This window comes from Tursiops truncatus, chromosome 5 (genome assembly GCF_011762595.2).
Source record: "Tursiops truncatus isolate mTurTru1 chromosome 5, mTurTru1.mat.Y, whole genome shotgun sequence".
NCBI classification, from domain to species: domain Eukaryota; kingdom Metazoa; phylum Chordata; class Mammalia; order Artiodactyla; family Delphinidae; genus Tursiops; species Tursiops truncatus.
Window position 1 is genome coordinate 134491359 of NC_047038.1, and position 17328 is coordinate 134508686.

At 46.3% G+C, this 17328-nt stretch overlaps 1 protein-coding gene across 7 annotated transcripts in view; it reads right to left on the minus strand.

Annotated features, from left to right (window-relative positions):
• Positions 1-17328, minus strand: part of RAPGEF2 (Rap guanine nucleotide exchange factor 2) — a 245025-nt gene that overhangs the window by 135262 nt on the left and 92435 nt on the right. For 6 of the 7 annotated variants that reach the window (XM_019926378.3, XM_033857408.2, XM_073805606.1 and 3 more), the window contains exon 4: positions 8751-8834. In XM_019926378.3, coding sequence (XP_019781937.2) covers positions 8751-8834 — 84 coding nt within the window. Of the gene's footprint in view, positions 1-8750; positions 8835-12462; positions 12489-17328 lie in introns of those variants that run through there. The other variant, XM_073805607.1, reaches the window with a different exon arrangement.

The window sequence follows — 17328 nt, forward strand, 5'->3', positions numbered from 1 at the left end:
CACCCCGGGCTCCCTGCACCCGTCCTTCCGACACACTGCAGCCCTGTTCCCTCCCAACTCTTCTCCTCTATACTAACCTGACTTCCAATAAATCATAGCTTATTACAAGTGATTTCTAAAGGCATTAATTAGCTTAGCATAGTATTGCTAAGCTCCTTTTTAAAGTGATTTTTTTAAAGGGCACCTTAAAAATATAATCCTGAACCAGTACGATTCAACGAATATTTACTGAACGCCTGCTCTGTGCTAGGCACCGGGGAAGCAAAGATGGACAATACAGCCCAGGCCTTTAAAGACTCTCACAGTTGAGAAAGCATGTGGTTTTCACAGGTGAGGAGGGGTGAAGTGGCCGTCCCAGCAGAGGGAGCAGCCTGGCACGTCCTGAGCTGCCCTGCACACCTCGCTGCAGAGGCTGGGTTTTATCTGTTTGGCGGCTGAATGTCACTTAAGCTCCTTAGGCAAGGGATCAACAAGCAAAGCGTGAGCTTTTAAACGATGATATGGCTTCATTCGGAAGCAGTCCTGAGGGCAGGTGGGGAGGTGCTCTGACAACTTAACAAAGGCCCTGGCGGTGGTGACCGAGGCAGGTGACTTGACAGGTACGGTCATTCCTAACTCTGAAGGGTTACTTGCTAAAAGAAAATGAAAAGCAACTGTCAGGAGAGAAAAGAGAGGCCAGAACTGAGACTCAAAAAAATTTCTAGAGTAGGTGACAAGCTGTTTATGAAGCCATCAGAGATGGAATTCCAGACACATATCCTCAGTCCCAGTGCCTGGGCGCACCCGTAAGCCCTGCTCCCCTGGCCCCGTTACCGCGTCCCTGGCAAAGCACAAAGCCAGCAGTGCCCACACCCACCTGCTCCACACCTGCCCCCAAACACCTGCTGGGCGGTGGGCGGAACATAAACGACCACATCTCAGTGACCACTGGATTAAGTGGGCACTCAACACTCCCTTTGCTTCACCACCTCCCTCTCTGTCAAAACCCCTCAGCGCCCACCACTGGGCTCCCACACCCACCCACGGATCTGTGGCTCTGATCGAGAGCACATGAAAGGGTGCAGCGCTCGCCCTCCCTCCAGAGCCAACACCTGCCCCGTTGCAGGCTCCAGCCACTTCTGCAACAAGGCCCCTCCTTCCTGTGCGAAGCCCTCTCTGCTGGGTCACTGCCATCCACCCACAGACACGCTCTGGCTTCTTCTGAAGAGACAAGTCCCCGTGGACCTACACCTACCACCCTGCTTCCCCGGCTCCTCTGTACAGTGAAATTTCTGGAAATAATGCAACTTCTCTTTCTCCAGTGCTCATCTGCACAACGAGCTCTACCACTTGACTGAGACGGGCTCACTCAGGCCACCTGTGACCTGCAGGTTGTTAAACCCAAAGTCACATCTCCAGTCTCACCCTACTGATGCTCCGTGAAGCAGCAGACGAGCAGACCGCCCCCGCCTCTCTGCGCACAACGCCATTATCCCTCGGCTCTGGGGACCCACAGCAGCGTCTCCGTGTGTCAGCACCACGGTCCAGGCAGGCACGTGGAGGCTCGATTACATTTGTAGGGTGGCTGAGTAACACAGAAGGAGACGCATATAAACACCAGCAGCGGAGCCACTCAGGACAGAGGGCAGGACGGAAAGGCTCACTCGTACTAGCTAAGCATCCAGCTCCCTCAGAGACACAACGAGTAGCCGAGGGTGAGGTTTGATTCTGGACATCAGCTCCAGTCATTTTGCTCTTCGCTATTGATCACCCTCGTGGCAAACATCCTCCTGAGATATGAACGTGTTAGGACACTATCCCTCCTAGGGATTAGGTATAACAGATTAATATTTAAAAGAACAATACAGTCCCCATTTACTCTTGATAACTCTCTGTTTAACTTAATAATTACTTAACCTATGAAGTAGAATGCTTTGGTGATCTGATACAGATATGTCAGCTTAACTGCTGCTGGGCTGGATGTGGAGGAAATAACTGTAGAAGCTTGAGGGAAAACAGTCAAGTCCCAGAGGACCAGCTCGCTCTCACATTCTCTCTCTCTCTCTCTCTCTCTCTCACACACACACACACACACACACACACACACACACACACACCCCTTTATGCATGTAGGTGTATATTTTAATCCAATTATACATTCAGCTATACATATGTTTCCATGTGCAGATCAAATCGAACATTTTTAAGTTAGAAGTTAAAATAAAAGTACATTTCTGTGACTCCATGCCTAACCAACTATTTCATTAACTGGTCAATGACAGGTCCAGTCACCTGCTTCTGCAAAACAATGTGATAACGGACTATACAAAATAATGGCCGAGATAAGTAGCTCCTATTAGCCTTACTCTGCTGTTAATCCACTCACTTTAGGTCACTCCAAATAACCATTAAACAGTCTTATGGTTTCTCTTGGAAGTAAGGGAGGGAAGGAGGGAGGGAGGATGTTTCCAAGAAATACAAGAAACTTCTAACAGCAAAGAAATATAAAGAAAACTAGAAAAGCGTATTATCACCTCATTTAATCCTGTTATAAGTTACTGGTGTCTCCCCATGTGAGAAGGCATCTTTTATCTTATCTCCTCATTAAGACTCAATGAGGCAGTTTTCAGATGATTCCGTTTTCCCTTTGGCTTTCTACTTTTCCCATCCCGTCTTCCACAACCACGCTCTCCCTCTGAGCCTAATCTGTGCCGCCACTGTTGGGATTTTGCCAACACCTGGAGGTAAACCTCACCTGTAATGGACAACTTCCAGAACTGATCCCCGCTTCTCTTCACACCTTTCGGACACATGCCCAATGAGGGCGCCCTTCCACGACACGCGAGTGGTTTTTAAGACGCCATCGTCCATCTCCCATAGGGCATCACGTGACGAAACGAATTTGTGCCCCTTCCAAGCATACGATATTCTAATCCTATACAGCCCTTTACGTGGAATAAGGAATATTTAATTGTGCCTTCAGTCCCTACCAGAGAGACAGAATCATTCTCCCACCGTTTCACCTTCTTTCACTCCTGCGAACAACTAGCGAGTTCTCTGAGCAATCAATTAACCTGCCATGTCGCACGGGCAAGCAGAAAGGAGGCCTGCGATGCTTCATCTCGAGCAGCTCATTGTTTGTCATGTGAGTCAAAATGAGGAGAGTATTTCAGCCTCTCAGAACTGATTAGTTAAATGTCTTGTCTCCCCACTTATCCTCATCATAGCTGCCAGCTCTAATTTAAAATGTGATTATCACGAGTACCGTGACAAAATTTTAATTTTTAAATTGTGGGTGTATTTGGTATCGGCGGCAGAGGAACACTAACCGTAGGGGGACACAGCTACTGCGGTGCAAATCAATGCTGCACGCCCTTCTCCGACGTGTGCCAGTGTTATCGGAGACCTAAGGGACCAGCGGCCCTGGGCTTTCCAGCCACGCGATGCAGCTTTGTAAACTGGGCTCTCGTGAACGGCACCATCGCTGACGCTTGGCAGCTCTCCACGCCTGGAGCGCACATCTATCCCAGACAAACAGTCCTCCTCTCGTGGCCCTACTCGAGCTCCTACACATCTTTGCACTGGCGTTCTTGACGCCTACTTCCGTGCTGTCACTCATGCTCTTTACTATGTTCAGATTTCCTTTCCAACCACTGCCCCACAGTCTGAACCATCAACGCAACCCAAAATTCACTTCCTCAACAGCCACCCTCGACTACCATCCACATGCATTAAAATACCCCTGTCTTTGGGGGGATTTTGCCTTCGCTGTGGCCTTTGCTACACCAGTTCACGCTGTACCGTTTAATGACCCCTGGGCAATTTTTTCATGTTGCACATACGACGGCCTCGTCTCCCCAGATCTTCCCCTTCAGCCTCACAGGCCCTACCCTGGTACTGCATTGCTATGAAGGGGAAGAGACTGCGTACTGATTGCTCTGAATGTGAAAAATAGAGACAGTTTTTGACTGTCAGAGCAATAAAAATATTATCTACTTATGATTAAATATGGTGTGCACGATCAGTTCTATTAAAAGGCCTTCCTTGGAAGCCTCTATGATAAAATTGATTCTACTGAGAAAATCAGATTCAATGTTTTAGTAGGAGTGTTTTTTTTTCAAGATTGTGACTAACATAAATTCAAGAAGAGTCTGTCTAACAATAATGCTTCACATCTAAAACATCTAGTGTACCCTTTTTTTTGCAAATAAGTATAAAAATGATTGCTATATTGGTAGAAAAAGATTCCAATTCCATGAGTTAATATGCAACCTAGGTAAGGGAATTTCCCGGTGGTCCAGTGGTTAAGACCCTGCGCTTTCACTGCTGAGGGCCTGGGTTCAATCCCTGGTCAGGGAGCTAAGATCCCGCAAGCCGTGTGGTACAGCGAGAAAAAAAAAAAAAAAACAGAACAACACACTTAGGGAAGCTATTTCCTTCTCTAATAAACAACCCAAACAGCAAGTTGAAAGGTTAGAAACACAGTCTGGGCCTATCTTTACTACCTACATTATTGCATAGAATTATCAGCCTTTCAAAGAAGTCAGCAGTCAAAAAATAACATTAATCTAAGTTACTATGCTGTGACTTTGCTATAAATAGGCTTCAGCACTGTGGGGCACTTTTGAAAGTGAGAAGATTTAAGAATATAATAATGTCTATTACACTTCCTTAAATACACTGATTTAGAGCACATTAGGGCAATAAACAGTATTAGTATTTTCCTGCCCATTGTGTACAGAAAACCAAATGTTCTTTTAAAAACGATTTCTAAACCTGCACCTTCAGCTAAGATAATTTTCCTCTATCAGTTCCCAGCCCCAAGGCTGCTGCAAATGATGCCTTTGAAAAACTTCTTCAAGACACTTCGCTACCCTCTGCCCGTCACTGTCTTAAGACACCCATCTACATACCACGACTGTGGACGTGAACAGCAGGGCACAGCCTGGACCACAACTGCTAACTGCTCTGCTTACAGGCTTGGAAAAACACCTACCGTTTCTCCCATTTCTATGTTCATCTATGGCAAGTGTCCACTCTGGCCTTTTCCTCAATGAGAATGAGAATAGCCTCTGCTGCACTGCTACCTCACCTTTGCTCACCCGCCTTCTGCTCATGCAAAGACACTGAATTGTAACAACGGCATTATACGCAACACTGTAAGTGACATGACAGCCACCTGTGCAAATATCCATGTTTCACAACTCGGTAAATTTCTAATAGGTTTACAGTAAAACTCATAAAACATCATCTTCTCACTGACATGGCGTGGACCGAGGCAGAGTGAGTAGGTTGTCACTGACAGTCACAAAGGAATTCATAAGCTCCACAAATGTTAAAAATCTCATCAAGGAATAATATTCATGCTTGAATAACCAAAATACAGAACAACCTTTACCTGTCTAAAAATAAAAACGAAACCATAAAATGCTGGCCTAAATGTCAACTGAGGAATTCAATAAAGCTCATGAAATCTGGAAGCCAACCTGCAGCGTACACCACCCTTCCTACTGGATGATATCACATGTCAAGGCAATTTCATGAGAATTAGTCAAAAATGTGAAAATGCTGTCCAAAGTGCTTTGATCCAAAACTAACTGTTCGGGGTGAATTGCCCGTCAAAATGAGTTGAAACTTTCAAGAGAATGGTCAGGTTACTTATTATACATAAGGATAACCAATTTCCAGGCTACCATGGTAAATGGAGAGAGTCATCTGTGAACTAGTTGTTTTATAAAACCAGACTGCTACTAACACCTCGTCCACATGACGCTTCAATCAAATCTCAGTGTTTCCTGGAGGAAAATACGTAAGAATCACTGATGTTAACCTTTCAGGTAGGACCAGCAGAGGGCCCTTCTTACGAAAACAATCTCAGGACTGTCCCTAAGGCAACATCTCCAAAGGAAACAAATAACTCGGACGCAGCAAAGGTCACCAGGCGCAACGTGAAGAAATAACCTATAAATAGCGCTGGCTTGTCATTCAGTCAGAAACACCATCCCTTCTTCACCCCATTACAGCCCTGACTCGCCGGCATTTGACAGACAGCCAGAGAAAGAGTAACGCATGACATCTTTGAAAATAATTAGACGTGGACAGCCAACGTATTCATCAAACAGGCCTGAACTGCAAGTCCTCTTTCTTGTAGAACAGCAGTTTTCTGAACACTGGGTTCCCGTTCCACGAGTTAGGACAAGCTGTCACTTGAAGCTGATGACGGCTGGTAGTCAGGAAAGATGGCCACAGGCTCCTGTGCCGTTCTGGGGACCTGGTCTATAGATTTCATTTGTACAACAGACCTTGTATCACGACGTCGCTAACCTCGGTTCTCTCTAAGATGCATAAACTTCAAATCACATTCCTTATACCATTATTTATAATAAAGAGTATCAAAAACTTACTCTTTACAATTATTAACCAAACCGTGGAAGGTTCAAATAACTGAACATTAAACAGACATCCTAATGCGTAACGAGTAAGCCTTTACAAAGAGTTTTTGACATTAATGAGTCAAGCGAATACATACTCTTTAATTGAAATTAGCAAGACATTAAGTTGTTTATAAAGTATGCTCTTAAGTATGTAGAACACATACATGTAAGGCTAGATAGGAAAAGACTAGACTATTAAAGGATGATTACCTTGGATGACGGACTTCAGAGGGTATTTTTCCTTACCTTTCCCTTTGAGCATTTATATAGCAATTATCATTGCTTTTTACATTAAAATTATATGTAATTTTAAAAACATGCCTATGCTTAAATATTAGCTGCCTCTACCCACCTCCAAGTTTGGAAATAGAGTCAGAGCCCCCAGAAAGAGAGCAAATAGTAGGTCCTGTGTTTGAAGGAAGAGTGTTCTATTCAACTCCTCTGGGAAACAGAATCCCTGAATGACCGGACTCATTCCCAGGGTCACACCAAGCCTCCCGGGCAGAGTTCGAGGATGGAAAACCACCCACCAGCCTACACTGCCAGAGTTTCCTCTGTTACAAAACGCAGGTAACATCTTGCCAAAAATGCAAAACCTCATTCTAATCATGTGAGCACATCACACAAAACCAAACTGAGGAACATCATAAAAAACACCTGGCTCTTCGAAAATATCAAAGTCCTGAAAGATAAGGAAAAACTGAAGAACTGCCAGAGACTGGAGGGGACTACGGAGCAATAAAAAATAAATGCAAGGCGGGATCCTACAGAGGAGCTTGGAACAAAGTCGGTGAAATTCAAAGATCTGTAGATTAGCTCACAGTACTGCACCAAAGTGAATTTCCTGGTCTTATTCACTGTATTGTGGTCACACAAGACGTTATAATTTTAGGAGAAGCTGGATGAGGGGGTATATGGGAACTCTACTATTTTTTGGCAATTTTTCTGTAGGTCTAAAATTAGTTCAAAATTAAAAGTTTAAAAAAGAAATGCAGGTAACAACCATACCTACCTCAAACGACAGTCATGAAATTAAATGATTTATATATAAGTAAAGCTTTTCAAATGATGCCTGGCAGACAGAAAGCACTACCTACCAAACCCTTAGCTACTGTTCTCTCATCATTTTAGTACCACTACAACTACGACTTCTGTTTACGACTACGACCGGGGCTACTACCATCCTGTAAGTACTGCTACTGCAAGAGCAACAAACAAACAGGCAATGGCTCTTCCCTCCCTCAGGGGGCCATTCTCCAAGCAGAATAATGCTTGCCGAGCTGATCTGGGAGGAGGACGAGAGTGGGGAGGCCTGGGAACCACGCCGGAGGCTTCTCCCATCGGAGACGCCACCTCGGGCCTCCTTCCTGCCACCCGGGCCCATCCTGCACCTCGGCAGACCGATACAAATGACCTCTCCCCGTCTCGCTTACTCTTCTTACAAAAATTTCTAAAACACATTCTTCACATGTCCCTGACCCATTCTGAATGATTTATCAAGAATGTATCTTAATATTTTTATGAGAGGGTTAGGTTATAGAAGGTGGGGAGCGGAGGGGCATAGATTGCGATGCTGTGATAAATTTAGTCAATTTATTTACTCAGTAATTTTAAATAAAGATACTTAATCAGTTAAAATCTTTAAATCTTTAGTCAAAATAAACATACTTAATTGTGAAACACACACAACGAGGGGGAAAAAAATCACTCCCGAAACTCAGTGGTTCCAGGGACCCTCAGGAACTCGCACAGGGGCAGTGCGCTGGTGGCAGGGGAGCCCTGACCCTCTCTGGCCACAGCTGCTTGGAACTAGGTAACCGCTGCCCCGGCCCCACCAGACTGTGGCCTGAAGATCCGAAGAAAAGACATGGGCACGGCCGTCAAATGGTGCAAGCTTTAGGGACACAGGCCATAAACCAACAGTCAGCACCCAGGAGCCAAAGTCCCAGGGAGAACGTCCCCAGGGGTGACCTAGCCCCTGGTTTCTGTTTCTAGTCCCACGTGGGCCCAGGGAACCCTCTCGGACTCTCTTTAGACGTGTATGAGAGGCAGTTTTCATTCCCTCTGAACACACGAGTCCTCAACTAGCCGGGTACGTCCACGTAACACGTCACCAGCACGTCCTTTGTCCTTGCCCTTCGTTAAAGAGGTTGAATCAGTGTTTACAACATAGAAGAGTCCTTTCTTAAGATTTATATACCAACACCCCAAGGTGCTGCCTTGCTTTGTGTCAGCAGAACAGGAAATCCGACGAGAGAGGAATTCGGGAAGAGAACTCATTCTGCAAAAGGGTTTCAAGCTCCACGGAAACTCTACTCCAGAATGTCTATGCGATACCTGCTTCGTGGCAGAAACATGGATTCCTTGATGAACACGGAACCAGAGAGGAGGATGTACCAGCAGGTCCCAATATCATCAGGACTGAAAAGAAAAGATAATAACATCAGATGATTATCTCCAACAAAAAAAATAAAAATCATAACATACAAAGCACACAGTATCCATGTTACTCGTACAATCCTGAAGAACAATGACATGTCACAAAGCACACACCTAAAATACCATCCTTCAACTACTGGAATTAAAAATTATTTTTCACACCTAAATAAGCTAAAGATATTTATCAGCAAACTTAAATGTTTTAAACGTTCATTAGACCTATAGCACCTACCATTCCAAGTTTTGGGTTTTAGTTTCATTTTTTTGAGCTGAAAATACTTTCCCTTGCTTCACAAAACAAAAATACAAAGAGGCAAACAGCGGACCTGAGCTTTCCCACCCTTTGCCCCGTCTCCCAAGCCCCTACATTTCTCCACCACACTCGCTGGCATCTTTCAGAACTTCCTCATGCACACACAGGGATGGACATACATTCTTACCCCTCCGCCCTCTCCTTTTTACAGAGAAGATGGCACGCGCTACAGAGCTCTTGCCTCTGTGCTAACGCAGAGATCTTTCCATCAGGAGACGGCCGTCTCGTTAGATGTGCCTTATTTGACTTAAGCAAGCCCCCACTGCTGGTCATTTCAGTGGTTTCTCGTGTATGCAGTTATTTTAAAAGAACATGAAAACTGTGATGAGTAAGCTTATAGCTCCAGGAGTAACCTTGACTAGAAAACTAGACCTGCAGCTGCTGAGTCAAAGGGCACAGACACTGTGACTCTGATAAATAGCGTCGCGGTGGTTAGTTAGTAACTTCTGTGCCTACCACCTTCCCACGGCCTTGCAAGTAGAGTCTGTCTATTTATTTAACAAATGTTTAACAATTTCAGGATGAAGTCTGTTCTAGGTGCTTAGGATACTTCAGGAAACAGCAACAAAGATCCCCACCCTCGTGGAACTTGTATTCTGGTGGGACAGTCCCCATAATAGACAATAAATATAACAGATCAGTAAATTATAAATCCATGCTCTGGGAATAAGTTACCATAGGGCAAGGAAGATAGGGGTGGGGTGTTATAATTTTAAACATATGGTGGACAAGTCTCGTTGAGAAGAGCAGATCTGAACAAAGGAAGCGAGTAGACAATGGCTCCCGAGGGACGAGGATTCTCGGCCAAGGGAAGGGGGATGCGTGCGGAGGCCACAGGCCAGGCAGCTGGGCAGGGTGGCCAGGGGTGCAGTTGAAGCGAGGGCTGAGGGGTGTTCCTTCCCTGAAGCTGTCTATCACACTTCGGGGTTTTTGCCAATCTGCTCGATGAAAACTGTATTTTAGTGTACTTTTTTTGGGCTGCGTTGGGTCTTCTTTGCTGCACCTGGGCTTTCACTAGTTGCGGTGCGCAGGCTTCTCATCGTGGTGGCTCCTCTTGTCGCGGAGCACGGGGTCTAGGCGTGCGGGCTTCAGTAGTTGTGGCATGCAGGCTCAGTAGTTGTGGCTCACAGGCTCAGTAGTTGTGGCTCACGGGCCTAGTTGCTCCGCGGCATGTGGGATCTCCCCGGACCAGGGCTTGAACCCGTGGTCCCCTGCATTGGCAGGTGGATTCTTAACCACTGTGCCACCAGGGAAGCCCTCTTAGTGTTCTTTTATTTTTCTTCTTTATTGTAAAAGCAACTTTTTTCTTATGCTCATGAGGCCTACCTATTTCTTTTTCTGTGAAATCAGTTCATAACTTTTAACCAATTTTCTAGAAATCATGAGACTTTTTCTTATCTAGAAGCACTTTATACAAATTAGCATTTTGAAGCCATGAGCTGTGACAACCTTTTCCCCAGTTCGCTGCTTCTGTTTGAACTTTACCCTGATTTTGCCATGTCTTACGTTGTTTTATTTTATAGAGGCAAGTTTATCAAATTTATTAGTCAGGATACAGGCTCAGCTACTATGAAAACAAAGCAGAAAGCCCGACACAGCAGTGGCTGAACAATGGAGGAGCCCATTTCTCTCACACGTGTAGTGACAGCCTGGTGTCGGGAACCCAGGCTCTCTCCCTGTGTGGCTCGCTCACCCCGGCCCGTGGCCTCCATCTCAGACTCTAAGGGGCAGGTCCTAACCCACACCTGTCCGCATTCTAACCACTAGCAGGAGGCACACAGCCTACCCCACCTCTTCTACGAGGACAGCCTGGAAGCTGCAGCCCAGCAAACCACATGTGCGTTGCAAGGCAGTCTTCCGCAACCTATGCCAAACCTTTTTACTCTCTTTTTTCCTTTTGGCACGTGGATTCCAGAAGTTGCCAAAGACCACCAAGTTGAATTTAAAATTCTGAATAATTAAGTTATTTAACACACTAATCAATATCACCTAATCACTTTCATTGCTATCTGCTTCCAGAGCAAATCAGCAGCAAGTCACTGCTTCCTCCCAAGCCCGTTCTTTACCAATTTCACAACTGCTTAGTCCTCAATAGCAAAGCCTCAAGAAAACATGAAGGAAAATATTGTCAAATAGACTTTAGTTCCAACGAAACCATCAAAGTAAAATGATTTCTCAAATGAAAATGCAAAGTACTTCAAAAAATAATTTATACCCCTTTCTCTCTAGTGCTTAGTCATGAGCTTTTACAATCAACAATCATTCACCTAGGACTTCCCTGGTGGTGCAGTGGTTAAGAATCCACCTGCCAATGCAGGGGACATGGGTTCGAGCCCTGATCCGGGAAGATCCCACATGCCGCGGAGCAACGAAGCCCGTGCGCCACAACTACTGAGCCCGCATGCCACAACTACTGAAGCCCGCGTGCCTAGAGCCCGTGCTTTGCAACAAGAGAAGCCACCACAATGAGAAGCCTGCACACCGCAATGAAGAGTAGCCCCTGCTCGCCACAACTAGAGGAAGCCCGCGCGCAGAAACAAAGACCCAACACAGCCAAAAATAAATAAATAAATTATAAATAAATAAATTTAAAACAATCATTTACCTAGCTTAGGGGAAAAAGTGTACTTGTCTTCCTTAACATAAGGTCACAGCATAATTATTCATTCTGATTTCTGTCAAGTAAAAGTGTCAGATGCAAAAATAGTTTAAATTTTTTTAACAAGTAATAAAACACTGAAATAAAAAGAAGAAAAAAGGAATTATCTTGTAAACTTTTAATCTACTGTTGCACTTACCACGTTCCCTTTATCACCAAAAGATTGGTCAAGAGAAATGAAATCTAGTAGGAAATCAAGGTTGATCACCACTAACTAGACATGTGAGCAGAGCTGTACAGAGGCTCAGTAAACACCAATGACCAGCCCGTAGTTGTTATCATGGTAAGAAGCACAATAAATGTCACCATGGTCCAGATGAACTGTGACGCAGAGAACATAGCAAACATTCCCTGGCTTTTTAGTTATTCAACATCTGTCCTTTTTGAAAGTAAAATTACTATGGACAAAATGAACACAATGTAAACTCAGCTTTCCTGGAGCTGAACAGAAAACACGCGTGAAGTCAAAGGCAACCCATGTCCAAAATGGATAAAACACTTGTGACAGCAAACAGTCTGGCCCCCCGAATACCCACCGATTACCCTACAATTAGGGCTGACTCTTCGTCTCAGGAGAGCCTTGGTAAAGATTTAAGGAAGTGAAGAGAAGAAACTGGTCCCCCATCTCTGTCACTTACTATAATTTCATTTGCCTGTTTCTCTCCCTTTTCCAAAAAATTCAAATCTTAACTCCCAAGAGCTGTGTCTGCCGGTGGAGGCATCTGCAGAGAATGACCATTCGAATGCTGACTGGATCTGGTGAGCGTCTACTACCTGCCATGCCAAATAAAAGTCACGATGTCTTTATTAGTGAGGTGTCTCTTTTAAAGATTCATGTCTTGCAAAAGCAAACTAATTAGAACTAAGAATACAAAAACAGTGAGTCTCATTTTAAAGATGCTCTGGAAACAGCTGTAAGCTAGAGAAACACACCCCCTCACCTTTCACACCCACACCCCACAGGACTCAGGTTTGGTTTCTGTTCTGAAAATTCCTCGTTGTGAGATACCATCATAAAATCTGTTTAACTCAGTCTTAATCAGCCAGAAAAGTGTCCTGACCTCATCTGAAACCACTGTGCTATCTCATTTAGCCTGTTCTGTGCTTTCCCCTCTCATGTATAATTACACGTCAGGCAGGCAAGTGTTTCAGCATGAGGCACGACCCTTCCCTTCAAGGTCTGCAAATACGGCCCTTCTCACAGGGCACCTGTCACCTGTGGGGCTCTATAGGTGCCAAGCGACGACTGTTCGTTTTTTTAAAGAAAAGATGTAAAGGAAATTACCTAGCAGTAACAGCATCAAACTTGTCTACACTTAGAGGGGACGCAAAATGAATCCGAGATCTTGCTTGCAGACACACTGGCGATGAAGCTGGCTAACAGAAGACTGATTAGTGTAATAATTATTATTGTTCATATTACCTACGACTAATACTGAGACTTGATTCTGTCTAGTGGTCCTCAAGCTTTAACGTACACGAGTCCCCTGGAATGCGAAGTAAAAATGCATGTTCCCAGGCTCTACCCATCCCGCCAACACCCCAGAACCTGATCAAGGGTGGGAGAACCATCACGATGCCGTCTAAACAAACATTCCAGGGGATTCTTATGCGTGGGGGCTTGTCAAGTTGAAAAACCATGAGAAAAACTGCCTAGAACTCAAGCCCCAACTGGAACAAATGGCAGGGGAAAAAAACCCCAAAAAATGACAACTCTGTCAACTGTCGATACGACGTTTCATTCGCTAATGGCATTTAAATTTTTCTCAAACAGTTGTTTTATGTTTTAAAACTATGAGCTAAGGAGTTCCATCAAGGGTTGTTGAAACAATAAAAGGTGAATCTTGGAATAACTCTAACTGACCATTTCCAAGTAACTTTAGTCCTGTATCACCAGTAACAGGTAGAGAAGAGAAGCCTAAAGATTAAAGGGGTACATCTAGCAAAACAGGACTTGCCAATCTCTCCCATCACCAAAATGACACTTAGAGACGACCTGCAAGTGTCAGACGGAGCTAAGAACTCCAACGGACAAATGATTTGTGACACCAGCACCTCCCCGCGCTACAGCTGGCAAGATGAAGCCCAGAAGTGCGGCCCTCTGCAAAGCTCCTGTTCTGATTTCATCCACAGGGACGCAATGAATCAAGGCAAACGAAACAAAACAAGCAAACAAAATATAAACAGTCCATCATAAAATGATCGATGCGCCGTGCGATCAGAAAGAAGGACCCTGAAGCCATCGAGACCGTCCAGCCCTGCCGCCCACTCCTCCCCGGCTAAACCAAAACGTCCCGTGCAGCCTGGGGACGAGAGGCCTACGTAACCTGCTCCCACGCTCTCCCGCCTGCCTTGCCTCTACTCCTCAGCCCAACCCCCCTCCTGGGCGGCACCTGCCCACCTTCTAAGTCACCCCACACCCCGAAGGAATGGCTCCAACACCACTTCCTCAAAAGGTCTTCTCACTTACTGTTTCCCACACTCCAAAATGCGTGTTCAAATTTAGCCTGTTCTGGGTTTTCTCTGTCGATTTCTCATCCCTGAGCTTCCTAGGGGTCTCCCTCCACCTGCACGGGGGGCTGCAGCTCGTGGGAACGGAGCAGATCTCAGCAGCATCTGCTCAGGGAACTGAGACCAAGATACACCTCCGCTTATAACCCTCAGTTCCTGGACCGGAGGAAGCCCAGCCCCACTAGCCAGCACCTGGAAGCAGCAGTTTGTTGCCGAGTAAAGAGCCAAGGTTTGGGAACACACGTTCTTTCACACCAGCCGTGCGGTCCTGGTGACGTCAGCCCCTGGGGTTCTGGTTCCCCGACCGTAAAACGGGGATATTAGTCCCTCTTCACAACGTCACTCTGATGTAATGACACGGTACGTATCAAGCACCTTGCAGAGCAGGGACATAAAACACTGCTTCTCTTCCTCTCTTTCCCTCCCTCACAACCCACCCTGCAAGGGTCAGCCTACACCTCTACTCTCTGCTCCGAACCCCAGCAGATCCTGGGCTTCAGACGCCCTGCTCAGCCGTCCTCCACCTTTTCCTCCACATAGGCCTCAAGGCCTTTGAAAAAACTTGCTGTTCCCACTCCTAAAGGGTACCTTCTGCCTAGGAAACGCATCACTCGCCCTTTGAATTCCAGGTTAACGACCACTTCCTCTGAGAAACGTTTCCGTATCTTCCAAATAAAGTGAGTCTCTCTGTCCTGGGTTCCCAGACACTCTGGATTTGCTCACACGAATCGTTTACCTCGGAAGCCTTCTCCCGTTAGCTCTTAAACTCCTCTAGCGCCCCAGTACCCCCAGCAGACACACTAGGTATGGCTCGACTGGCACTCAGACATTGTATTAACCAATGTATTAACAGCTGAATAGACACCAACTCAGATATGGTGTTAAAATGACTGAAAGTCAAAGACGTGAGTTTCAATTTACCAGGGACTGGAGAAATGAAGCGAGGCTTAAAGAACGTCCTCAGCAATACCCTAGAGGTGCACAGGGTGGCAGTGTCTCCCCACGAAAGGGCTGCGTGTGCAGCTGCGCGGTCCCCGTTAACGAAGCCGGGGGAGAATGAACACGAGGGACCAAGTCCAAGTTGACAAGGGGGTTGAAAGGATAGTAAGATAATACATCACAAGAAAACAAATTAAGTCAGCAAAGGCGATTATGCGAGCGCAAAAAAGCAACTTGGGAAAAAAGCTACAGTTGAAAAAAGTTATTCAGTTATACTGAAAAAAGTTATTCAGTTGTTAATACAACGTGAAAACTTAAGTGGAGCCCAGTTGGCTAAAAGGCTGCGGGGGGGTGGGGGGAAAGGCGGGGGAGGGGCTCTGGGCAAGGGCACACGTGTCCTAGTGGACGCGGAGCTGACACCCACCTCCTGCCGGCCACAAACCGACACCTAACCCACGTCTCTGCGTGTGTGTTTGCAGGGGGGCGGGTGAGTCAGCCAACAGAAACTGAAGGAATGGTCCCCAAGCAAGAAAACCCAAACAGTCTGGGACCAGAAATCGGTGCCCAAGGAGGGCGTCGCGGGTACGGGAAGGAGTTCCTCCCGGTGAGCAGATGAGGGGCAGCACGGCATTGGCACGGCACAAGGGCCTGTGGTAGAGAGCACCCTGCGGCGCTGCATGCCGGCGACAGCTACGGCGGCAGCAGGGCCCGGAGACGCACGAGGCGGCAACCGCGTGGGAACAACGGCGGGCAATACGGGCGGAAACGCCCAGAAACGGTGGAGAGGACGCCCACTCAGGGAGAGGTGGGGGCACGCAGCCGCGTGGGCCAACACGCGTCAGGACTCGGGGAGGTTTAGAAAGAGAGGCTGCATTCTATTATATATACGACCCAGATGCCACGCCACGTCCAAACGACAAAGCCGGCGGCACCTGGGAGAGATGGGAAAGGGATTCTTACCACCCGGGCCTACCGGCTCCACATCTCGAGCTGAGAAGCCAGATGGGCAATAAAACGAGGACCATACAAAGTTCCACGAAGTAAGTGGAGCCCGCTAGCAGGGAACCCAGAGGGACAGCCCCCCGTGACCACGGCTAGGAGAGCACCCGTCTCTTTCCCTGTATCTGCTGTCCCAGCAGCGTCATCCAACGGAAGGATAAAACCAGAAAACAGAAAGTCCGCCTAAATTTCTCCCTCCGCACAACCCCCACCCCATTCTGTGGGCTCCGCTCGGAAGCCTCTGCTGAAGTTCACGGCCTCGGTCTTGGCCCCCTACACTGTTACTAGACTCCTCTCACCGGCACAGACTTGTACTGTCAAATGTACAGTTATGCCGATAACCAAAGCAGGAAGAATTTTACCTGTTGACAATAAATCACCCTCTACCCCTTTCCTGGGAATCCAGCAGTTGATTCAGTAGGACGTGGCGAGGCCCTTGGGACAGAAGCCTGTCCAGCCCTCTTCCCACCCTAACGGCTACTGCAATGGATCCGAGCCGGATTTCCTATGAACGAAGTGTTCCAGGGCTTAAAACAGAAGTCCTAACAATGGCCACCTTCCAAGATGCAGATGGCTTTTCAGATACACAATAACTGTACTCTTTTTCACAAATACATGACATCACTTCTGCTACTGGGTTTATCAAAAAGTTTAATAATTGTTTTTCTTGCTCCTCTGATGGGGCTCTAAGCTTTAAGCTCAAAGACAGAACATGCCTTATGTATTTCTGTACGGCCAACGGCACAAAGTAAGCTCACAAGAAAAGTTAATGCAACATGGCAAGTGTGGGCCCTGACAACACCAGGTCACGGTCAAAAGAAAGGTGAAGTGCACACACCCGCAGGATGTACTCAGGCATGAAGTGTAGAACGTATGATAGAAAGAGCTCTATGGAGAGTTAAAATGTACATTTCTGACGTACAGAATAGCAATACTGTACTACAAAATTATGCACTTCATAATATTTCATCACAAATTCTCACACTTATGAAAACAACACATTTTAAAAGTGGAGGGTAACTTTTTGTTCCATTTCCTGAAAGTTCTACATTGTA